We start from the raw sequence: 25,554 nt of genomic DNA, 5'->3' as shown, positions 1-25,554 counted from the left end.
CCCTTCTCTTACTGTGTACTTGTTACTTTTTCTTTGGAAGGAAGTTCATATGCTAATCAAAAAATGCTGAGAGATCTATAGTTAGAAGGGACATGCAGGTATTTGATGAAGTCTCAAGTTGTAGTCAGACCTTTTCTACTTGACACTGGCACCAAATTTATAGACTTCTTAACTACCAGAGAAGACAGAATGATGCTCTCATCGTCAGGTAGTGTGATTTACTTTAAATGACATTATTAACCCTCCTTCTTGCTGATTCTTAGATAGAACCAAGGAATAGGGACCTTGGTGAGAAAAACCAAAGCTCCCTGCTTCAAGCAAACAGGTTAAATGTTCTTTTGAGGGAAACTCTTCAGTTTGCCAACTTTTAAAAAGACTCCCCTCTCCCTGCCAAAAGTGGTATATTCTGATCTTCGTGTTTTGCAAAATTCCCGTAAGAATTTCCAGAACTTTAAAACAATTACATTTGTCCATTACGTATCAGATTGTGGAAGCTATCTATTTAACAGAAAAGCATTAGATTCAGGTCAGAAATTTTATACTCCAGTTTGACACTGTAACTGATCCTTTGAAAGACATTAGAAGGCATTAGAAAAATTATTTCCCTTTTCTGAATCTTAACTGCCATATCCTTAAATCTGGGATTTTAAATTAAATCTCTGTTTCAACTCAGTCCATGAATCCATGTTACTCTGTGATCAATGCTATGGGTACACCGAGATATAAGTCACAGTCATGACTGGAAGAACCTATAATTTAGTTGGAGCTATAAGGTAGTGCATATAAAATAATAGCAAGCATTATAGAACAGGCCACATTTTAGTCAAAAATTGGGTGGAACTAATCACGAGTATCAAACTATTTTAGAAGGGGTGGTGTCAAGGGAGTAAGTCTTTCTAGAGAGGTTAGACTTGGGTTTGGCCCTTAAAGTAAGTGTAGATGGATGGAAGGCAAAGTAATGGTTAATATGAAGTAAATTAATGAATATAATGACTTCATGTTCAGGAGCCCAGATTTGAGAGAGAGCATGGTAAAGGTATGTAAGGAAATTGCTCGATGTATTAGTTTCAAATGGCAGAAATTTGTTCATTTCTAACTTGCATAAGCCTGATTTCCACCTTTCTGATTGGCTTGGATAAAAATCAAACTCAAGACCTAGGCTCAATACAGAGTTATCCATTACATTTCTGTGTTACTTACTTATTAGGAGAGCTTTCCTATATTATAGCCCATCCTCTATGTTTCATCTCTGATCGAGTCTTTTCCACAAAAACTATTCTACCAACTAAATTTTCATTGCTGGAATGAATGAGTTTATTCCATTACTTTTGATACTTCCCAAAGTTTTAGATACAAGGGAAGTTATAGAAAGGTCTAAAGAACAGATGATCTTTCCATTCTTATATTGCAGAATACAGTCACTGCATCCTGGCTTACTCCCTAATCTCACAATACCTCATCTTCAATCATCTCTCTTCACGTTGATGTTCCCTAGGCTCTGCTTGGGGTTTCCTGCCTTAAAGAACCTCAGAGCTTCTGTTTCTATTACTAGTCAGAAGTACTAATTACTGTTTATATGCTTCAGCTGTGAATATATATATCTCCCATCCCTTTGATCTAAACAAGGATCCACAGAGTAATTACAAACTCATTTATTTCCATGATTTTGTCCTGTGGAATGATATGGATTGCTTTCTTCCTCTTTCTTCGATTCTCAAGCTTGTTCTTTCTACTTAACAGGGAAGATGGACATTTGCTTGAAGACATTGGAGTCAGATTTTAGAATTTTATATTAGAAATACAGGCATACTTAATTTTATTGTGTTTCACATTACTGTGCTTTACAGATATTGTGTGTGTGTTTGTGTGTGTGTGTGTTTAAAACTAAAGATTTTTGGCAGTCTTGCTTTGAGCAAGTCTATCAGCACCACTTTTTTAAACAGCATTTGTTCACTTCATATCTCTGTCAGTTTTTGGTAGTTCTCAATATATTTCAAATTTTTTCTTTGTTACCATATTTGGTATGGTGGCCTGTGATCAGAGATCTTTGGCATACTATTGTAATTGTTTTGAGGCAGCATGATCTATATCCTTATAAGAGGATGAACTTGATCAAAAATTGTGTGTCTTCTGACTGCTCCACTGATCAGGCATTCCCCTGCCTCTTTCTCTCTTCATCAAACAGGCCAAAAACAGGCCTCTCTCACCAAACAGGTAGTCAAGATGTGAATGTACAGGAAAATTTCTTGAAATTAAACATGCTACTCCATTGAACACATGAAGGATAAGAAAGAAAAACAGACTTATTGCTGATGTGGAGAAAGTTTTAGTGGTCTGGAAAGAAGATCAAACCAGACACGACATTCCCTTAACCAAAGCCTAATCCAGGGCAAACCCCTAGCTCTCTTCAATCCTTTGAAGCTGAGAGAGGTGAGAAGTTGAAGAAAAGTTTGAAAGTGGCAGAGGTTTGTTTGTGAGGTTTAAGGGAAAGGAGTCTTCTCCATAACATAAAAGTGCAAGGTGAAGCAGCAAGTGCTGATGTTCAAGCTGCAGCAAGTTATCCAGAGGAGCCAGCTAAGATAACTAGTGAAGACTGCTACAACTTTTCAATGTAGATGAAATAGCCTTATATTGGAAAAAAAAGATGCTATTTAGGACTTTTATAGCTAAAGAGGAAAAGTCAATTCCTGGCTTCACAGCTTCAGAGGAAAGGCTGACTCTTTGTAAGGGGCTAATTAATGCAGCTTGTGACTTGAAGTTGAAGCTAATACTCATTATCATTCTGAAAATCCTAGGGTCCTTAAGAATTATGCTAAATCTTTTACCTGTGTTCTAAAAATGGAACAACAAAGCCTGGATGAGAGCACATCTGTTCACAGAGTGGTTTACCAAATATGTTAAGCCCATTGCTGAGACCTACTCCTCAGAAAACAAAAAAGATTCCTTTCAAAATACAACTGTTCATTGACAATGTCACCTAAGAGCTCAGATGGAGAAGTACAACATGATTCATATTGTTTCCATGCTTACTAACACAACATCCATTCTACAGTCCATGGACCAAGGAATGATTTCCACTTTCAAGGAATTTATTTAAGGAATACATTTTGTAAGGTTATAGCTGCCATGGAGAGTGATTACTCTGGTGGATCTGAGCAGTCCACTGAAGACCTCCTGGAAATGATTCACCAATCTACATACCACTAAACACATTCATGATTCACGAGAAGTGGTCAAAACATCAGCCAGAAAGAGGAGTTTGGAAGAAGTAGAGTCCAACACTCACTGATGACTTTGAGGGGTTCAAGACTTCAGTGGAAGAAACAGCAAGAGAACTAGAAGTGGAGCCTAAAGATATGACTGAATTCCTGAAATCTCCTGATAAAATCTTAGAGAATGAGGAGTTGTTTCTTATGAATGAGCAAAGAAAGTAGTTCCTTGAGATAGAATCTACTCCTGATGAAGATCCTGTGAAAAATACTGAAGTAATAATAAAAGATTATTACATAAACTTAGTTGATAAAGCAGCAGCAGGGTTCAAGAGGACCGGCTTCAATTTAGAAAGAAGTTCTACAGTGGGTAAAATGCTATCAAACAGGATTGCATGCTACAGAAAAATCACTTATGAAAGGAAGAATCAATTGATATGGAAAACTTCATTGTTGTCTTATTTTAAGAAGTTGCCATAGCCACCCCAACTTTCAGCGACCTCCATCCTGATCTGTCAGCAGCATTAACATCCTCCACCAGCAAAAAGATTGCAACTTGCTGAAAGGTCAGATGATGATTAGCATTTTGTAGCAAATAGCAATAAAGTATTTTTAATTAAGGCATGAACATTATTTTTTATACAGAATGCTATTATATACTTAATAGACTAATTAAAACATAACTTTTACATGCATCGCAAAACAATAATTTGGCTCTTTTTATTGCAATATTCACTTTATTGTAGCAGGCTGGAAGCAAACCTGCCATTATCTGAGGTATGCCTGTAGATGAATGGCAGGAAAGTGCTATATCTCACATTTGGGTATCAGAGAGGTCAAGTCATGCATCCAGGTTTCCTCCAAGGTATGTATACATGGATCAAAGGGCCTTCTTTGAACCAAGACTAAGGGAGGTGAACACTGCCCAAGCTCACTGCTTCATTTAGCTCTGAGAAAACACCTCCTGATAGATGTGGCCCTGTCTGTTTCACATTCCATCTGGTGTTCATTAATTACTGAGAGCATTAATGATGAATCAAAAACCATTTTGCAAACAATAAAGTGGAAGTTGCTCCTCAGAATATTTAATCTTCTAGATATTTATTTTATTCCACCAATTTCTAACAGGTGGGTCTATTATGCTTTTTGCTATTTGTCTGATATGACTGATTCTCAGTCTTACCACTTTCACAACTTCATGCTAAGCGACTAAAAAGGTGCTTAATTAAATGTGTGCTTGGTAATTAGAGAGTTTTCACAAGCAAGTACAGATGGAGCAAACATAATTGAATGAGGGACCATAGTGAGCTTTTATATAGTTGTGGAATTATATAAGCAAGATATAGAAGAGGATCTTAGCAGAAATCTAATAATGGAAGTTTTTTTTTTTTTGGTCTCCCTAAAATATAATTGATTTGAACTCCTCAGATTCATATTCAACCCAAGGAGAGATGAAGAAATATGTATTCGTAATATATGGGGCCATTAGCAGGGAGATCATATATCCCAGTTTGCCTGGAACAGGCTTAGTTAACGTATTGTAGCAGAAGCCATTGTTTCCACCTATAACAGCTGGTGTCACATCCAAGTCCATGCACAAGGTGTCCCAGTACAAGCACTTGGGACTCTCTCTATATGGGCTTTCTCTGGTTCAAAAGAAAGGCAGGTCGGAAGCGTGTTGTGTATCTACTATTGGTTTCCCTCTGGTCCTTGTCTTAGTACCTCACTGTCCCACTGCTGATTTCTGGGGTAATTTCCCAAATAAATGGCTTCTTTTCATATTCTTGTCTCTAAGTCTAAATCTATGAGAAGACACCTAAGACATATTTAGTGTCCTTGGGTAATTTTGAAAAGAGCTTCCTGAGTCTCTTAAAGGTTTCTCAGCTTAGATATATCCTTACATGAGGATAAAGCATTGTTGGACTCATCTAAACTGAAGAAAATCTTGCTCCATTTATGTTAAGATTTACTTTGAACCAGCAGTTTGAAAGAGCCCTTCAATTCCTTTTATTACAATCTTCCAGGAGACAGATACCTAGAATATTCTAGTTCCTCTGGATATCACCAGGAACTTTAATTCATTCCTTCCGTATTTTGACAAAATTTTATTCATATATCGCTCACATTTATATTAAATTATAATGACAATTTACATATACGTCTGTTCCCACTTGGTTGTAAGCTCCTCCTGATCCAAGGACACTGGTTTACTTCAATTGCTAGAGTGTAACAGTACCTGGAATAGTTAACTGATATTCATTCAATGAGTAAATAAGTGAGTGAATTGCATGCATAAACTCATGGGCCTACTCCCTTTGTAAATTAGGACTGGATTTCTAAACTAGGAAAAGGATGTTCACTGTACAAGGAAATCTCATGTTCCTGACACAAGTTCAGCTACTTTTGGAAGAAAGAAGTTGTCTAAATAACTGTGGCCCTCCTACTGAAAAATAGCAAACCTTTCTTCTTTCCTCATTAGGTCATTGATTAGCGTTTGAAAGCAAAGCATCCTCTAAAATGTCTTGAGGCAAAATTCCACCCAGTAGGGCTGCTTTTTTTTTTGCCTAGTGGCCAAAAAGTATCAGTTTCACTCTTGTTGAAATGAATTCCTAGCGGCAGAGAGAAGGCAATACATCTGCCCTTGGTATGACTCCTGAAAAATTCTGGGACATTTCTCTAGTCTTCCATAATACTTGTGATACATCCTGGTCTTAGAAATACTGGAAGTCCAAAAAATTTACCTGGATGAAACGCTAAAGTTCTTTCCCATCCTACATTTCTGAGTATCTTTGAAAAAAATATGTTACCAATTGCAACATGTTTATACCTCCTACACACAACCTTAAAGAACCAAACAATGCAGATACATGAGTGGATAAATGGATTGGGTCCAAAGTGATATATTATCTTATAAAAAACAAGTAAGGGACAGGGGCAGGAAGATGTTATGAAATATCTTCTCTCAACCTCCTTGGCTTTCTGATTTTATATCTGACTGATGTGACTCAGATTTCAGTTTGTGTCATCTCATATGTATAAATGTCATGGTGCACTTGCTTTGTGGAGTAACACCTGCTATCTCTGCCTTGGGAATGTGCCATGGAGCCTAGGATACAGTGCATTTCTTAAACTTAACACAGGTAACTGAGACAAGGCAGGCACCATGGAACAAAATATCTAGCCAGAGGCGGGTGACCATGTCTTAAATTCTCTCCTGAGGCATGTGACAACCCTCCAGGACTACCTGGGTGATAGAACTTTTTGTTATAACAGCTAGCAGAAATTTCCTTAGTTTGAAATTCAACTTTCTCAGACGTAAAATGACCTCAGAAGTCATCTAAACCAGGCTTTGTCATAGTACATAGAAAAAAAAAGCTAAAAGTTGAGGAAAGGGCCCAAGGAGACAGTGTAGGAAGACCCTGAACTTCCTCCACAGACACAGACACCTATTTATAGAACAATTTGCCCTGAAAAAGTACTATGCTTCTACTGAACAAAGATAGAGAACACATGGAGAACACCGAGTGAAATGGAGACACAGTAACACAGGGAATCTTTATCCCCAGTGCTGTGACCTTCAGTGGGGACAGACAGCATTGAGGGACTGACAGCAGATTTATCTACTCTGGGTCACAGAAGAACCATGGTTTAAAAAGGCAACTAGAATATGAAGGAACCAGCCCTAGAAACCTGCCAAATAGTGGGGAGCTGTGGGAACTCTCTCTAGGTCAGCAAATGCCAGTCACAGCTCAAGACAGCCAGCCAAAGTCACCAGGCATACCCAGTCTACACAAGAGATGACCACACACAAAACCATTCCTTCAAGTTGAGGAGAAATATCTGTTCTGCCCAATCCATAGAAATAAGAGTCAAGTAAAGAAAAGTCATAGAAAATCAAGTAAAATGAGAGGACATACAGAAGTGTTCCAAATGAAAGAAGAATATGGGGCATTTGGGTGGTTCATTCAGTTAAGCACTTGACTTCAGTTCAGCTCATGATCCTGTGATTCATGGGTTCCAGCCCTTCACTGGGTTCTGTGCTGGCAGCATAGAGCTTGGAGCCTGCTTCAGATTCTATGTCCCCCTCTCTCTCTGTCCCTCCTCCACTCACATTCTGTCTCTCTCAAAAATAAAATTTAAAAAAAAAATAAAAAGAAAAGAAAGAAGACAAAATCTCAGAAAAAGGGCTATGAAATAGAGATAAATAATCTACCTGATGAATAGTTCAAAGCAATTGTCATAAAGATATTCAACAAACTAGAGAAGAGAGTAGATGAATTCAGTAAGAACTCAAGAAAATAATAGAAAATGTACAAAAGAGCCAAATAGAGTTGAAGAATATAATAAGTGAAATGAAAAATACACTAGAGGAAAACAATAGTAGATTAGAAGATTCAGAAAGACAGATCAGTGATCTGGAAGACAGGATAATGGAAAGTACCCAAGCTGTAGCAAAAACACAGCCCCAATAAGTTTAAAAGATTGAAATCATACTATGCATCTTTTCTTACCACAGTGGTATGAAACTGGAAATCAATCATAAGGGGGAAAAAATGGAGAAAACACAAACATGTAGAAGCTAAACATGATTCTAACCAACCAGTGAGTCAACAAAGGAATCAAAGAATAAATCAAAAAATGCATAGATAAAAATGAAAATGCAAACACGAAGACAAACCCACAGATAACAAAATATTTGGGACAGAGTAAAAGCAATTCTAAGAGGGGCATTTATAGCAATATAATATTACCTCAACAGAAAGAAAGAAAGAGCTTAAATAAACAATCTAAGTTTACACTAAATGGAACTAGAAGAAGAACAAATAATGTCAAGGTGAGTAGAATGAAGGAAATAATAAAAGATCATAGCAGAAATAAATGATACAGAGACTAGAAAAACTATAGAAAAAAATCAATGAAACCAAGAGATGGTTCTTTGAAGGGATAAACAAAACTGATAAAACTTTACACAAACTTGTCATACACAAAAAAGGACTCAATTAAATAAAATCAGAAATGAAAGATGAGAAACAACTACTAACACTCCATAAAAAGGGTTATAGGAGAATGCTATAAAAATTATATGCTAGTCAATTGGACAACCTAGGAGAAATAGATAAATTGCTGTAAACAGATAATCTTCCCAAACTAAATCAAGAAGAAATAAAAAATCTGAATAGACCAATTACTAGAAACAAAATAGAACTAGTAACCAAAATAAAAGTCCAAGACCAGATGGATTCACAGATGAATTCTACCAAACATTTAAAGAAAAGTTAATACCTATTCTCCTCAAACTATTTCAGAAAATAGAAGAGGAAGGAAAGCTTTCCCATATATTCTATGAGGCCACCATACTGTGATCCTAAAACCAAAAGATACCAGCAAAACAAAAAAGAAAAGAAGGGAAAGAAAAAAAAAAGGAAAATGCAGGCCAATATGCCTAATGAACATATAATCAAAAATCCTCAATAAAATACTAGCAAACCATATTTTTTTCTTTCATAGTTTATTGTCAAGTTGGTTTCCATATAACACTCAGAGCTCATCCCAACAAGTGCCCTCCTCCATGCCCATCACTCCCCTTCCCCTCTCCCCCACCCCTATCAGTCCTCAGTTTGTTCTCAGTATTCAAGAGTCTCTCATGGTTTGGCCTCCCTCCCTCTCCCCAACTATTTTTCCCCTTCCCCTCCCCCATGGTCCTCTGTTAAGTTTCTCCTTTTCCATTTATATGTGAAAACATATGGTATCTGTCCTCTTCTGCCTGCTTTATTTTGCTTAGCATAACAGCCTCTAGTTCCATCCACATTGCTACAAATGGCCAGATTTCATTCTTTCTCATTAGCAAACCATATTTAACAACACAATAAAAGGACTATTCACCACAATCAGGTGGGATTTATTCTGGGGATGCAAAGATAGTTCAATATCCACAATGTAATCAACCTGATACTCCACATCAACAAAATAAAGGATAATAATCATATTAGCATCTCAATAGATGCAGAAAAAGCATTTGGCAAAATTCAACATCTGTTTATGATAAAAACTCTCAACAAACTAGGTTTAGAGGGAACATATAGCTTAATGTAATAAAGACCATATATGAAAATCCCACAGATAACATCATACTTAATGATGAAAAGCTAAAAGCTCTTTCTCTAGGATCAGAAACAAGACAAGGATGTTATTTTCAACACAGAATTGCAAATTGTAGTCAGAGTAATTAGATAAGAAAAAGAAATAAAAGGCATCAGAATTGGTAAGGAAGAAGTAAAACTGTCACTCTTTGCAAATTACATAATACTGGAGAGAGAAAACCCTGAAGACACCACAAAAACTATTAAAAGTAATCAATGAATTCAGTAATGTTGCAGGATATGAAATTAATATATAGAAGACTGGTGTGTTTCTATATACTACTAATAAAGAAGTAAAAAGAGAAATTAAGAAAATAATTCCAATTACAACTGCACCAAAAAGAATAAAATGCCTAGGAATAAACTTACCAAGAAGGTGAAAGACCTGTACTCTGTAAACCAAAATACATTTATAGAAAAGCTGAAGATGACACAAATAAATGGAAAGAGGCATCCTCATGGATCTGAAGGGATAGTGTATATACATAATATATATATATAGTTATATATACACACACAACATATATATAGTTAAAATGCCCATATGCAAAACAATCTACATATTCAATATAATCTATCAAAATACCAATAAAATTCTTTACAGAACTAGAACCTATAATGCTAAAATTTGTATGGAACTTCAAAAAACCACAAATAGTCAAAGCAATGTTGAAAAAGAAAAACCAAGATGGAGGCATCACAGTACGAGATTTTAAGATATACTACAAAACAGAACAGTACTGGCACAAAAATAGACACATAGATCAACAGAACAGAATAGAGATTTCAGAGATAAACCCACTCTTATATAGTCAATTAATCTATGACAAAGCAGGAAAGAATGTATAATGGGAAAACATAGTCTCTTTAGTAAATGGTGCCAGGAAAACTGAGTATCTATATTCAAAGGAATGAAATTAGACCATTTTCTTACAGTATACACAAAAATAAACTCAAAAGTAATTAAAGACCTAAGTATGAACCTGAAACCATAAAACTCCTAAACAAAACACAGGCAGTAATCTGTTAGATATTAGCCTTAATAACTTATTTATGGATATATCTCCTTAGGCACAGGAAACAAAAGCAAAAATAACTACTGGGACTACACCAAAATAAAAACCTTTTGCACAATGATGGAAGCCATCAACAAAACAAAAATGCAACCTACTGGATGGGAGAATATATTTGCAAATAATATATCAGATAAGGGATTCATAACCAAAATATATAATAAATTTATACAACTCAATATCAAAAGGACAAATAATCTGATTAAAAATGTCTAACTAAATAGATATTTTTCCAAAGAAGAACTATAGATGGCTCATAGACACATGAAAAGGTGCTCAACACCACTAATCATCAGGGAAATGGAAATTTAAACTACAGTGAAATATCACTTTACACCTGTCAGAATGGCTAGTATCAAAAGACAAGGAATAACAAATGTGGGCAAAGATGTGGAGAAAAAGGAACTCCTGTGCATTGTGGGAATATAAACCAGTACAGCCATTGTACAAAACAGGACAGAGGTTTTTCAAAAAATTAAGAATAGAAATACCATACAATTGAGGAATTTCATACTGGGTAAATACCTAGTATTTACCCCAAGAAACCAAAAAATACTAATTCAAAATGACACATAACACACTTATGTTTATTGCAACATTACGCACGTACAATAACCAAGATATGGAAACAACCTAAGTGTCTATGATAGATGAATGGATAAAAAAGATGTAGTGTGTATGTGTGTGTGTGTCTTTTTGAAATATTACAGGTTCATAAAAAAGAATGAGATCTTGCCATTTGTGAGAACATGAACAGACCTGGAGGGTATTATGCTAAGTGAAATAAGTCAAAGAAAGATAAACACCATATAACTTTACTTGTATGTGGAATGTAAAAACAAAACAACTGAGTGAAGGAGAAAAAGAAGAAACAGATCTGTAAATACAAAAGAACAAAGTGGTGGTTGCCAAAAGGAAGGAAGTAGGAGAGGGTAAAATGAGCGAAGGGGGGAGTGGCAGGCAAGGCTTCCAGTTATGGAATGAATATGTGGATAAAAGGTACAGCAAAAGGAGTATAATTAATGATATTGTAATAGCATTGTGTGGTGACAGATGGTAGCTACACCTGTGGTGAGCATACCATAACATATAGAGTTCTTGAATCACTATTTATATGCCCAAAACTAATGTAACATTTTGTGTCACCTATATTTCAATTTTACAAAAAGCTGAAAGTCAACAAACAAAACTTGGAAGAGGTAAACATCCTAATTATGTACAGCATTCTAGAAGTTTTCAAATCGTTTGGCTAGTTATGTCATTATACTTGATACAATTAATCTATTGGATGTGAAAAAGGGAGCACTGAGAAACAGAGGGTAAGCCATTCAGCACATGAACTCTTTGCTATCTCAGTATTCTTATAGCACATCAGCCTGCGCCCATTGGTGGTCTTCCCCACTCCCTCTCAGAGGCCATCCTTCCTTAATCTACTTTCCTCAGGTTGTAGGAATGGGTACATGCCATAAGTATGGCCAACTGCTTTCTCTTTTCATTGAGCAAGTGCACAGTCCAAGAGGTAGACATTACTTTCATTGTTGTTGTTTGATGACATTTAGGTTGTGATATTTTTATATGCAGGATCTGAGAGATACTGGGGTTAGTCGATGAGGTAAGGCATTGGTTTGTAGAGTGCTTCCTCAAGTCCCATATCCTTCTTAGCTTCCTAATCCAATAAATGCCCCCAATTTGTTAGTTTGCTTAGCTGCTTTGGGTTATGTTATTCTCCCTTGCAACATTTAAACAATTACAAAGATAAGTAAAGTGAACTAATAAATCAGCTTCTAGTCAGAATACAAAAATGACTTAACCATACATGAGACTATGAGGCTCAAAAACAGGGATTAGAAGAATGACTAACAGAGAAATAAGGCAGAGTTGTTAGAGTGTATTCAAGGCTCTATGTCAGAGAAGGGACTCTGAAAGGCATGAAGGACTAGTGGAGAAAAAAGGGGCAAGAGAAAAGGAAAGCTGGAGTGAAACATGAGAAATGTGTGTCATCATCAGACTTGAGAATATAATTCAGGTCAGTAAATAGTCTAACACACACAACTTGGTCAACTCACCCAATGTACCCAGTAAATCAATGAATGTCTTGCAGGTTGTCCTAGTCCACAACTCTCCAGTAACTAAGGTTCCTCTGCCTCTTGAGCATATACTCTTTAATGTTGTTTTCCATCAGCCAGCTTCAGTTCAATCTTGGTTTACTAGCAAAATGCTACTCTTAGAAAAAGGGTAATTACTAGTCTTATTTAACACTGCAATCATATGGAGAAATCCAGGGTGTCTAGAAGCCTGCTTTCTCAGGAAAGCAGTGGGCTTAATTAGATCCTCTTTAAGGAGACAGGAAACTAAAGACAGCAAACTGGGCATTATCCTATTTTCTATTCATTTAAACACTCATAAAATCTCTGGGTTGCTGGATGATTATTGATTCTGAAGCCCAATCATCGGATAAAGGAGGGAGTGAATGAAGGGTAGAAAATCAAGTATCTTGGTATGAAGACTGCTCCTTCAAAACACTGTGACACAGGGGTACCTGGGTGGCTCTGTGGGTTAAGCATCTGACTTCGGCTCACGTCATGATCTCGTGGTTTGTGAGTTCGAGCCCTGTGTCAGGCTCTGTGCTGACAGCTCAGAACCTGGAGCCTGCTTCAGATTCTATGTCTCCCCCTCTATGTCTCCCCCTCTCTCTGCCCCTCCCATGCTCATTCTCTGTCTCTCAATAATAAATAAATACTAAAAAAAATTAAAAAACAAAAAAACAAAATAAAACATTGTGACATATTTTTTAAAGGCACAATTTAAAAACTTTTTAGTTCTGAAGTTAATCTGGTGAATAGAATCTTCATATTAGCAACCACCAGTTGGTAGATGGTTGAGCCAGGCAGCCCTGGAGTTAGAATCAGACCTTGCTAATTTAGAGAGTATCAATCTAATCTTGTAGGTGTTTTTTGCTTGCCACTTTGCTAGTTTCTAGAGATGCAACGGTGACAAGTGTGTAATAGTCCCTAGTTCCAAAGAGCTGCTAGACTAATGGAAAGGAAGAGCCAAGACAAGTCATAATGACATTGTGAGGAGAGAGGTGTGACGGAGAACTTTGGACACCTGGAAGAAACTGCAGCTGGAGGGTCTGACTCACTGAGGGGCACAGAAGTCATTCCTTTCAAAGTTGATGTTTAAGCCAAGACCATAGTGACAACAAGTGACAACAGATGAAAGTGGCTGTAAAGAGTGTTTTGGGCAGCAAGAACACTATGCGTGAAGGATAAGGCAAGAGAAAGGGAACATTGACGCTTGGTGGAAGTACAGTGTGGTCGTTATAGTTTGTACACAGTTGTGGGGTGATGGGGGACTGGGGACAGACTAACCTAGAGCTAGCATAGTAATTATCATAAGTAGTTACCCCCAAAATATTGAACCAGTTAATGTCTCTAGGATCAGATCAGTGTTCTCTAAATTAGGAAAAGTCAAATTCCAACACCAAAGTTTCCTTGTTTAGCTGCCCATTAACTAATCATCAAGAGTCAAGATCATTGAGGGTCTTATAAATTATTTTAAGGAACTTAAATTTGGCATTTGAAATTTCTTTAAGACAATTATCCAGCCATCTGTCCTTCCATCCATACAAATATCTGGGTTTTTTAAAAAAATATTTATTATCTATTATGTGGCAGGCATTGCAGAGGAATTAGCATTGCATTAGAGAGAATAAACATAGTTACTATCTCTGTGAAATTTACACAGAAGAGGGAGGAATGGACAATGAAAAAATAAATATACGATACACCTTATTATTACTGCAGTCAGGAAAACAGCCTCCTTACAGTGATAGTGTTAACCCATCTAGATAAGGTAGTATGAGAGATATCTCTAAGAAAGTGTAATTTATACTGTAGAAGGTTAAGAAGGCAGCTATGTAAAAAATGGGATGACAGAGATTCTAGGCAAAGAAACAGTATCAAAGATTAGAGGAGAGACATATCATGAGACATCTGAGGAGATGAAAAAGCCACTGGCACTGGCTATAAAAGGAAGGGCAGAGTGGTTCAACTGAGGCTAAGGGGTTACCATACATGGCTTTGTAGGTAATGATAAGGAATTTGGATTTCATTTGAACAGCAGTAACAAGCCATTGAAAATTTAAACAGAAAGTAACAAGACCTGCTATGTTATCTTTGTGCTTAGGTATTTAAATTTTATTCTAATTGCTATATGGAGAATAGATTTGTAATAATCAGCTTGGGCTGCTGCAAAGGGATACCATAGACTGGGTAGCTTTCACAACAGACATCTATTTTCTCACAGTTCTAGAGGCTGGAAGTCCAAAATCAAGGAATGAACAGGGCTGGATTTGGGTCAGATCTCTCTTCTTGCTTGCAGATGGCCACCTTATCTCTGTGTATATGCAGAGATTAAGATTTGGTATCTCTTCCCTTTCTTGTAAGGACACTAGTTTTATTTGATTAGGGCCCTACTCTTATGACCTCATTTAACCTTAATTAACCTCCTTAATTGCCCCATCCCCAAATACAGTTAACATTGGGGATTAGGACTTCAACATGGGGATCTGAGGGGACACAGTTCAGCCCATAACAACATTATAAATCAAAAAATGGAAAGACACAAAGCATGTTAGGATCATAATTGTGCATTAGAACAAACAATGGTAGTATGTTAAAGTAGATGAACTCAAGAAATGTTTAGAGGTAAAAACATTTGAATGACCGGATAGTTTGGATGTGGTTCCACTATGGAGGTAAGAAAGTCTTACAGAGGAACGAGGGAAGCAAGAATATAGTGTTGGAACTATTATATTTGAGAAATCTGTGAGCCACCAAAGTGAATGTATTTGACAATTAGACATAAGAATCTGAAACTCAGAGGGGAGACTTGGAGAAAAGATACAAATTTGGGAACTATTATCATAAAAACTGTCATTGATGCTATAATGACTGAAATATCACCAAGAGAAAAAGCCCACTGCACATTAACATTAAGTAGATGGGGAGAACAAAAGGAATCTAAAAAAATAAAGTAAGAAAGATATAGGGGCAGGTAGAAAACCAGTGAAGTGTGTTGGCAGAGGAGCAGAGAGGTTTTTTTTTTTTTTTTTAAAGGAATGGGTGTCTGCATTGGAGTCCTCCAAAGGCCACCCCAAAGTTCAGTAATTCTCTAGAAGGTCTCACAGGATTCAGTATATAATTGTACTCATGGCTATGATTTAATTCAGGGAAAGGATACAAAGCAAAGTCAGCAAAGGGAAAAGGCACATGAGCCAAGTTCAGAGGAAACCAGGTGCAAGCTTCCGAGTATCCTTTCCCAGGGGAAGTCACGCAGGCCATACTTAATTCCCTCAGCATCAAGTTCTAACAACATAAGTAAAACATTGCCAGGGAAGCTGATTAGAAGACTCAATGGCCAGAATTTTCCTGGGAGGCTCACCATGGAAGCACTCTCTGCCTAGCACACATCAAAATTCCAGACCTGCTGAAGGAAAGCAGGTGTTCAGAATAAACCCTGTTGTTTGCACAAGCAGTCTAGGTATTGAAAGCCACTCATCATTTCTGGGAATGGTAGACACCTTCCTGAAATCCAAGTTCGCAGATGCCTGCCTCTTCAGGGCGAAACTTGTTATTGTTGTGACAAATTTTTATTTAAATTCCAGCTAGTTAACACATAGTGCGATGTCAGTTTCAAGTGTAGGATTTAGTGATTCATCACTGTGCCTACCTTGTAAGGAGGGCCTACGGATAATCACACCTGCTTTTAACTCTTTCCTGCAGTGTCAAAGAGTAAGATGCTGTTTACAAGAGTTAAAGCTAGAGAGAACTGTAGAGTCTGATTACATTATGTGACAAAGAAATTATTGGTGATGTTGTAAAGCAGGCTCTGGCACAAGGCATGGTAAAGTAGTTTGCCATGAGTGGAAGCATAAGTAAATGTTAAATAACTGAATACAGTGAAGAAAATACTTTCAAGAAGAATTGGATATGAATGGGAGCACAGAGTGTAACCGCTAGCAGTGAAAACTGGCTAAGTGTCTTTATTTGTGTTAAACAAAGAAGTCGGGAGCATATTGAAAAGCTAGGATGTGAAGTTGGTAGAGAAGGAGAGGTTAAGGATACCAAAAAGACAGAAAATAATCAAAAGAATGTAAGTTCTGAGAAGGCATCAGGGTACCAAGAAGATTAGCCTTCAGCTGAAGAAGGGACTTTGCTTTCTTTTTGACGGGAGGCAAGGCAGAATGGATTGGTTTAAGAGCAGGGAGGTTTGAAGTTACATAAGAAGAAGCTGAAACAGTTTGCTTCTGGTAGCATTTGTTTATTCAGAGAAATAGACTAGATATTCTGCTGTGAGTCCCACAGAGGTAGGTGCTGGAAGATTAAAGAAAGTGGGACAGAATAGAATAAAGAAACACAGTAGAAGTGACAGTCTGGTTAAGGTTGGTGACCACAACTTCATAACTGCAATAAATAGCTAGTCAGGTGATCTTTCAGTGAATATTGAGAAGGGAAAGTTTTGTAGTGGTAATAGTCGGAGGAAACCATATGAATATGATGACCTTGTCACTTGGACAAGGTAATAGATGTGGATGCAAAGCAGCTCTGAAAAGGAAAAGGTTGACAGCAGGGAGCTAAATTAAACAAACAAACACATAAAAGCATTTGTTGTGACTTAGGTCTCCTGTCTTTTATTTCAGGAAATGGTGATGGATCTAGAAGTCCAATTCTGTCCAACCAATGTATATTTAAAAAAATTTTAATGTTTATTTTTGAGAGAGAGAGATACAATGGGAGTGGGGATGGGGCAGAGAGAGAGGGAGACACAGAATCTGCAGCAAAGTCCAGGCTCTGGGCTGTCAACACAAAGCCTGATGTGGGGCTTGAACCCATGAACCATGAGATCATGACTTTACCCTAAGTTGGACGCTTAACTGACTGAGCCATCCAGCCACCCCAACAATGTATACTGAGCACTTATGTCCAGACACGTGGTTTGGGTAGTAGGATGGGGACATAGAGGAAGACTGTTTGCATAATAAAATAACCCAGAATTTCATTTACTATAATATTACAAATAATTAAATCAAGCTAAAAGTGATTACATCATCTATTATCTGCTCAGCCATGAGGGACTCAACACTTTACATTATTTGGAACAAATACGATATTTCCCTTGTGATCATATACAAAATATTTTGGCCTTATATTATTCAGGTTGTGTTTTCTAACTTCTTTTATTTCATTATAATGCATCTCACTAATTAGTTATTTCCTTAGTCTACAGCCATTCAAGTTCTATTTGTTGGGCTTGTTATAGATAGTGCACATTATAAAAGCAAGGCTAGGAGTTGCCACTTCCTCTATTTTAATAAACCTAGGCTTAATGAGGTGTCTGGCTGATACACAGCCCAGAATTTAGAAGACAAATCAAGCTCTCAATTGAAAATGAGGATCTAGACTTTGCTCAAAATGCCACAATACTTTGGCAGTCTGGACAGACGAGAGAACAAAAAGCTATTTTTAACATTCATTTTATGGTGATGTTATTCTTGAATATGTAAGCATATTCTGATGAAACCATTTCCATTTTAAAGTTAGGGAAAGTCTTGAATGTAAAAGTAAATTGACAAAGTAGTGTAGGATTTCACTTGTATTTCTCATACAATTTCAGCAACCCCCCAAAAGAGGAATATTCTAAGATCAGATGTGTGAAAATTCATGTGAAAGAAATAAATATATCTATAATCACACTATATTTATCCATTTACTTGACATCATACGTAGACTATCACATATCTATCACATTGCATTCCATAAATATGCTCCTAAACATTTTGATGCAACAATTATATATTTAGAAGCGCTGTATACCAAGGACAGTATCAACATTTATTGCAGATACAAATGAATCACAGTATCTGTCTCCTGAACTGTAGAATCTTACTGAAGAAAAATGAAATGTATGACATTTTTAATGAGTGGAAGCAAACAGATGAAGACTCCAAAAATGTGGCCTAGACAGGTTTGGGCAGGGAGTGAGTACTCTGGTCTCTGTGATCCAGTTACTATTTGAAGAAACAGCAGCTCCAGAATAATGTTCCAAAAGAAACTCTGCCATGATGGGAGTTATTTTCACCTCTGTCTTAATCCTCATCAGGGGCACCTGGGAGGGTCAGTCAGTTACGCATCCAACTTGGGCTCGAGTCATGATCTCATGGTTCATGGGTTGAAGCCCCGCCTCAAGCTCTGTGCTGACAGCTCAGAACCTGGAGTCGGCTTCAGATTCTGTGTCTCCCTCTCTCTCTGCCCCTCCCCCACTTGCACTCGGTCTTTCTCTCTCTCATAAATAAATAAACATTAACAAAATTTAATCCTCATTCATTCCTTCACATGAAACTTGTGAACCAGGCACATAGACCGCTTAATCTTTCCTCAAACTATCTGGTCTGATGTCCCCATGACTTATGCTTGCTACTCCATCTCTCTAGAAAGCCATATCCAATTCTTCACCCTATTTTGACCACCAGTTTCTAGCCATTCAAGAGTTCAAACATCGTTCACTCTGGACACCTCTATGATCTTGCTTGGCTGAATTAAGAAAATCTTTTTCACTTACCTTGATCCTAGAAGTTCCCACAACATCTTAAAAGTGCCTCCTTGTTGATGGCCTGTAGGTTCCTTAAAGGCAGCGTATCTATATGAATAGGCACAGTTGCTAACCCCTGCCACATAATGAATTCTCCAAAAATTATCACATGGCTGTATGAAAGGGAGTATTTGATAAGAATATCCTAGTTACATGGGACATCAACTTGCCAATTGTTTCAAAAACTTAGAACAAAGACATTGTACTCAAAGGAGGAGATAGATCTGATTGTAATAAAGGAACAAATCTAAGCTGTATGTGGAATGAGACATTAATAAATTATAAAGAAACTATAGACAACAGAATGCTGTGGATGTGTCTCTCCTAAATACTAATCATTCCTGAATGTGCTATCTCATTTACTTCCCAGGTAACTTTGCCACGTAAATTATAATTATGATAGCTTATGGGCACTGTCTAAATTGTCTAAATTTGTTCATAATTGCTCTAATTTGGTCAACAGTTTTATTATAAAAATAATGTGTGGACATAACGGTATTAAATGCAATGCAAAAAGTTATTATGCCATTGCCCGTTCCAATTACCTCACAGGTAAGCACTTTTAGCTATTCGTGTGTTTAGATTTCTGCTGGTTAACAATATTTTAATAACATGGATATGAGTCCATTGTTTGATAGATCAGTTTAAGAAACTTATCAACTTATGAAATTTGCTTTATAGTATAAAAACATAATTAATTCAGAGATCTCAATAGCTTGAGACTCTAAAAATCTGAATGCAAATAAGCAGTACTAATGCTTTCATTATCCAAATGCTACTCCCTTTAGAACCAACTAGTGTACCTGAACCCAAAAAAGAAATAAAATTTGACATCATATAGAATTGTTGATGAAAGAAGAATGTGTTCTGCATTAGTCAAAATAATAATTATCTCTTAAAATTTTCCATACCACATTTTGCTTTGTACTTCAAGCATGACCTTCCTGTACAGCTCTTTGTCTGATGGCTGCTACTCTGTCTCATTCATACTCCAATTAAACACTTCTATTTTTCTCTAGTTTCAGTAAATTTTCTTCTCTTTCTTCATTAAATAATTTACACCTTAATTAATTATCCTTCTTCCACCTTAATTAACTTTTTAGCATGCACTGAATACTCTAGCTTTTAAGCCATAATATTGGGTTCTTATTAAATATAGATCTTCTAACTTCATATCTTTAGTTACTCTCCCATACTTTTTTTTTTTTAATATTTTATTTATTTCTAGGAGAGAGAGAGAGACAGCGTGAGCAGGGGAGGGTCAGAGAGAGAGGGAGTCACAGACTCTGAAACAGGCTCAGGGGAGGGTCAGAGAGAGAGGGAGTCACAGACTCTGAAACAGGCTCTAGGCGCTGAACTGGCAGTCAGCACAGAGCCTGATGCGGGGCTCGAACCCACGAACCGCGAGATCATGGCCTAAGCGAAAGTCAGACGCTTAACCGACTAAGCCACCCAGGCGCCCCAACTCTCCCATACTTTTTAACTCCCAACTTAATTGGAAATTAAATAAATTGTTGTATAGATAAACTGTCCAAATCATAAGATGTCTACTGGCTGTGTGTTCTATGTGATTTTTTCACTTTGATTTCTCACCCTTTTGTCAGTTATTTTTAGTTCAGGTAATTTCTGTGTTCTTTTTTTTTTTTTTTCTTTTTTTCCTAGTGGTTTTCTTGTAATGAAAACAATTATCTTCTCAACTCTTTTTAAAAATAAAAATTAGAATTAAAGAAGTTATTTCAACTTCACTGAATTATATCTGTTTTCCTTCAGTTCAATCTGTGTGTTCATTTTGGCACTCGATATCAAGCCGTTTCCTTTCCTAAAATGCCTAGCTGTCTTTGACTTTCTATTATACATATGAATAATCAATGAAGTGGACGGCCATAGATACTTGGGTAGTTTATCTACACTTATTCTGACAATCTAACTATGGTTCTTAAAACAAGCAAACCAAGGCACCTGGGTGGATTAGTCGGTTAAGTGTCTGACTTTCAGCTCAGGTCATGATTTCATGGTCCATGGGTTTGAGTCCCATGCTGAGCTCTGTGCTGACTGTTCAGAGCCTGGAGCCTGCTTCCGATTCTGTGCCTCCCTCTCTCTCTGACCCTCCCCTGCTCAAACTGTGTCTCTCCCTCTCAGAAATAAATAAAACATTAAAATAAAAACAGAATCTGTGTTTCCCTATCTCTTTCCTCTCCCCCACTCACATTCTATGTGTCTCTCTCTCAAAAATAAACATTAAAAAAATACACAAACAAAACCCTTCTTAAATTAAAGGGTTGACTACAAGTGCTGGATGTCTGGGCATGACAAGCTGCCTTCAAGGTGTCCTTTTAGGGTGCCCAGGTAGGGATTAGGTAGGCAAACTGCCCTTCCCCTCTACTGGAAGAGGAGTGCTTCATCCTTAGGCACACATATCTTTATTAGGAATCCTAACCTTACATGGATAGATTGTTTAAGACTTTTGGAAAACCATTTTCCACATTTAGCTAGGGAGACAAATGCACTGCTTTCTGATTCTTAGTGTATGTACGTATATTTGAGTTGAAAGAAGTCTACTGAACTAGCTTTTATACAGATGGTTAAAAATTTTCAGATTATTACCCCACAATGTTTCTTGCTTTCCCTGCCTAATTATTCTGAGCCTGATGCCTTGCCAGAATTCTGCCAGGAAATACAGCTCATATTCCTAATGTAGTCTTCTTTGGGATTTTTCTTGAATGGTGGTGGCTTCTGTGTCAATGTGGTCCCATTCACTTCTCCAAATGTCTGATTTGCTGAGGCATTCTTCTCATTCTGTTAAGGAGTTATTCCATTTTGTACTTTTGTACTTTAATTTTAATGATATTTTGGCATGCATGTGTCTCTGTCTGCCATCTTGATCAGGAAGTGATCAAATTTATGTTTCCAAATACTGAGTTATAGCTATGAATCTGTTCATTATTGGCTTAAAATTTTAAATTATACTAAGATATTTTGGCAAGAATGATATATGAATGGAAGAAAAGAGGAATAACATTTGTTGATCACCTACTGAGTGCCAAGAGCTGAGTGAGAGAGACTCTTTATTTTCATGACCTCATTTAATCTGTACAATAACCCTCTGAGGTGTCACTATCTCCATTTTATAAAGGTATATATTGGGACTCAGGGAGTTTAAATAAATTGCCCAAGTCATAGGACTAATAAATAGTAGTACCAACTCTAGATGTGTCTGGCTCCAAATCATCTGCTAGCTCCTTCACAGCATGCTAAATGACTTTGAATGGTTTAGACTTGGTGCTGTAACACAGCGAGTTGTTGTATTTTTTTTGTTTTTAAAATAAGAGAATAATACAAGAAATAGATCTTATTTGCTGTTTACAACCTCAGAAAAATCTTATTTAAAACAAAAAAAAATTAGTGTTATTTTATTGGTGGCATAAATGGTGCAGTATATTGTTTTTCTACCTTCAATTGAAATCCAACCAGTAATATAGATTTCCCTCTCCATAGAGTTTTCAGAGATAGTGACAACAAAGTAAATATTAGTGTTCTTCAATGTCAAATCAAGGCTAAAACAATAGATACTGTGCATTGGCGCCCACAGACTATGAGACAGAGATAGCAGAGCAATGTAAACCTAGCTAGTCTTCCCCACTGTCCTCCTCACCAAATAAAAGGTTAGAAAAGGACAGCTCACAAGTTATTCTCTTCATTCAGTCAAGAAACAGTATATTTTGTACTTCCCCAATGAGTTAAGTATATGTGACACTATCAGTGTATGCCAGACATTGTGAATTTTATGTTGGTGGATGCCGTGTGTGTGTGTGTGTGTGTGTGTGTGTGTGTGTGTGTGTTGTTTCCTTAAATATTTTGAAGCTTTGTTCTGGGATGCAGTTAAACCACTTGTTTAATCCTTTTAAGGATGGCTTTTAATAGTCATTAATTGGGGATAGAACAGCCTTTATTTGGGGCTAATTTATCTTACTTGTAACCAATACCTTTGAAAACTCTACCTGATGCACCTCTATTAGGAGATATTTCCACTTTGGCAGGTGGAACTACTCTTGGCCCTGTGTGAACTCCAAGTATTCTTCCTATTTCTTTGTGATGGTTTTTTGCTAGGTATTGGTTGTTTGTTAATGTTCCCTGATCAATACTCAGTAAAGACCCAAGGAAAACTCTTTGAAGATCTTTGAAACTCTCTCCTTATGAAGCTATTTTGTCTCTGGTATTCTGTCCCACAAATTCTAGTTTCCTTGGTCTCCCTGAAATCCAAATGTGTTTCCCCAACACAGAAAGACTATCAGGCTCCATTTATGGTTCCTTTTATTACATTGTTTGCTGAAAATTTTCTTTAGGCAGTAGGCTGGAACAACCACAGGGTTCATCTTGTTTGTACCCTTTCTCTTGAGGGTCATTGTTATGCATACTCTGTTGTTCAGTGTCTGAAGACTATTGTTTTGCATATTTTGTCTTATTTTTTAATTAAGACAGGAAGATGTCTTAATCAGATCAGGCTGCCATAACAAAAATACTATAGACTGGGTGGCTTAAACAAAAGATAATTATGTCTCACAGTTCTGGGTGGGAAGTCAAAGATCAAGATGCCAGCAGATTGGGTTCTTGGTAAAGACATTCTTCCTGGCTTGCAGATGGCTGCTGCCTTCTTGCTGTGTCCTTACAGGGTGGACAGATAGAGAGCATGCTGGTCATTCTTCCTTTTCTTCTTATAAGAAGTGTACTTATTACACTAATCCAACCATGAGAACTCTAAATCTTATAACCTATGTGAACCTAATGGCCTCCCAAAGGCCCTCCTTCCTAATACCATCACATTGAGGATTAGGGCTTAAACACAGGACTTTGTGAGGGGAGAGGGGGCACAAACATCCAGTGCACACAGAAAGTAAAGCAAGTCCTTGTTAGTCTTTTTTGGAAGTGGAATTTTTAGTCACTTTATGTCCAACTAAATTTGGTCAAAAAAACTAGATGGATATAGACAGCTCTGCTTTCCATTTATCCCTATTTTAGGCCAGAATAAATCTATCCAAATATCACAAACCTAAAAATTTATTCTAAAGGATACCAAACATCTTGTGGGAGTAAAAGGAAAATACTTGGCAGATGTATGGCTTATGTCAAAGACTGAGATTGTTTTGACATTAAATCCAGACATTTTACACCCTTTTGATACAGCCCTATTTTACATAAGATGAGAGATATTTTATCATGCAGACTTCTTTTCAAGTATTCACTCGTATTGGAAATCTATTTTAATATAAAAGAGTAAAACAGTAAAATAGGTATGGTGGCCGACATACAGAAAACAACTGGTTTGTTGATAAGCAGGCTGGCTAGGAAGTGTGGTCCCATGGCCTAACCAAGCTGCTTAATTTAAGGGACAAACACAATTAAATAAAAATATCAGGGCTATTCACTGTGTGTGACTTAGAAAAACAACAATAACAACAACAGGAAACTCATTTCAGAGTACTTGCCAGATACTCAGGCCTGAAGGACATAATCTCCAGTGAGTCAGAATGGCAGAGAAAGGCTATGTAGTTGTAGTTTGCATTCAACAAATCATTGGCTTGTACAGTTTTTAAAATCCAAAAAAAGCTTCGGGTTAGTTTTGAAAGTCCCCAACATTTCAATGGACCACCGTTTCCATCATACATGCTATGACACAAAAGTCCTATTTTACCACGCATTTATGGAATATTTCAAGCAGAGCAGTAGGTGCTGGCCATGGGACATATAATGATAAGTAACAGGGTCTTATTTCTGAAGGAGAAGGGATTAAAAACAAAACCAAAAGCAAAACATGTATCCAAATGTTCACAAGCCAAGGCACTGTGTGTTAGATGCTATAAGGATGGTTTGAAAAAGAATATCTAGGGAAGATACCTTAACTGAATTGGTCTTTAAGGGAAGTTTTCCTGGACGCCCTTTAAAATAGATGGTGGAAGGTGGGCAGGATTCCCACAGGAAGAGACAGGAGTGGGCTTACTAAGGGTAGAAGTGGTGAACCACAAAGTAGTGACGTAAAAGGGTAAGTACCTCAGTGTGCATAAAAGATTAACTGGAAGGACTAATGGAAGAAGAAACTAGAGAGACAAGTTGGTCAAGAGTTTTACCTTACAGGCTAGCAATGGTTTCAAGAGGGTAGATCACTTCTGGGTTCCCACCAGTAATACATTAGGGTTTGGTACAAAGTTCACAACTTCCCATTGTATGTATTAAAAACAGGCTTTACCAGGGAAGCTTAAGTAGGCAGGAGGAAGAAGAGTAGTTATGATAGCCCTGATTCTCCTTTCGTTCCACAGAAATGTGTGTTGGGTTCAAGGCAACACTGGTCAAGGCTGAGCTTGACCAGTATCCAAGCAGTAGTTGATGGTCCAGTTTCCATTGCTATAGGATAAGTATGGGGGATTAGCCTATCAGTGGATATATTAGTCAGGGTGCTCTAGAGAAATAGAACCAATTATATATTAT

General features: G+C 37.1%; 1 protein-coding gene across 7 annotated transcripts in view; it reads right to left on the bottom strand.

The window, feature by feature from the left end:
* The window catches only part of LOC144234466 (uncharacterized), a 271,734-nt gene that overhangs the window by 165,725 nt on the left and 80,455 nt on the right, over positions 1 to 25,554 (bottom strand). For all 7 annotated transcript variants that reach the window (XR_013335966.1, XR_013335968.1, XR_013335964.1 and 4 more), the window contains exon 6: positions 23,636 to 23,736. Coding sequence is in view for 2 of the 7 variants with exons in the window: in XM_077767817.1 (XP_077623943.1) it covers positions 23,636 to 23,736 (101 nt within the window). In the remaining 5 variants the exon portion in view is untranslated. The remainder of the gene's footprint in view (positions 1 to 23,635; positions 23,737 to 25,554) is intronic.

The sequence above is a fragment of the Crocuta crocuta genome, unplaced genomic scaffold, assembly GCF_008692635.1.
Source record: "Crocuta crocuta isolate KB4526 unplaced genomic scaffold, BGI_CrCroc_1.0 scaffold154, whole genome shotgun sequence".
Classification (NCBI taxonomy): domain Eukaryota; kingdom Metazoa; phylum Chordata; class Mammalia; order Carnivora; family Hyaenidae; genus Crocuta; species Crocuta crocuta.
This window is presented reverse-complemented; position numbering and strand designations above follow the sequence as displayed.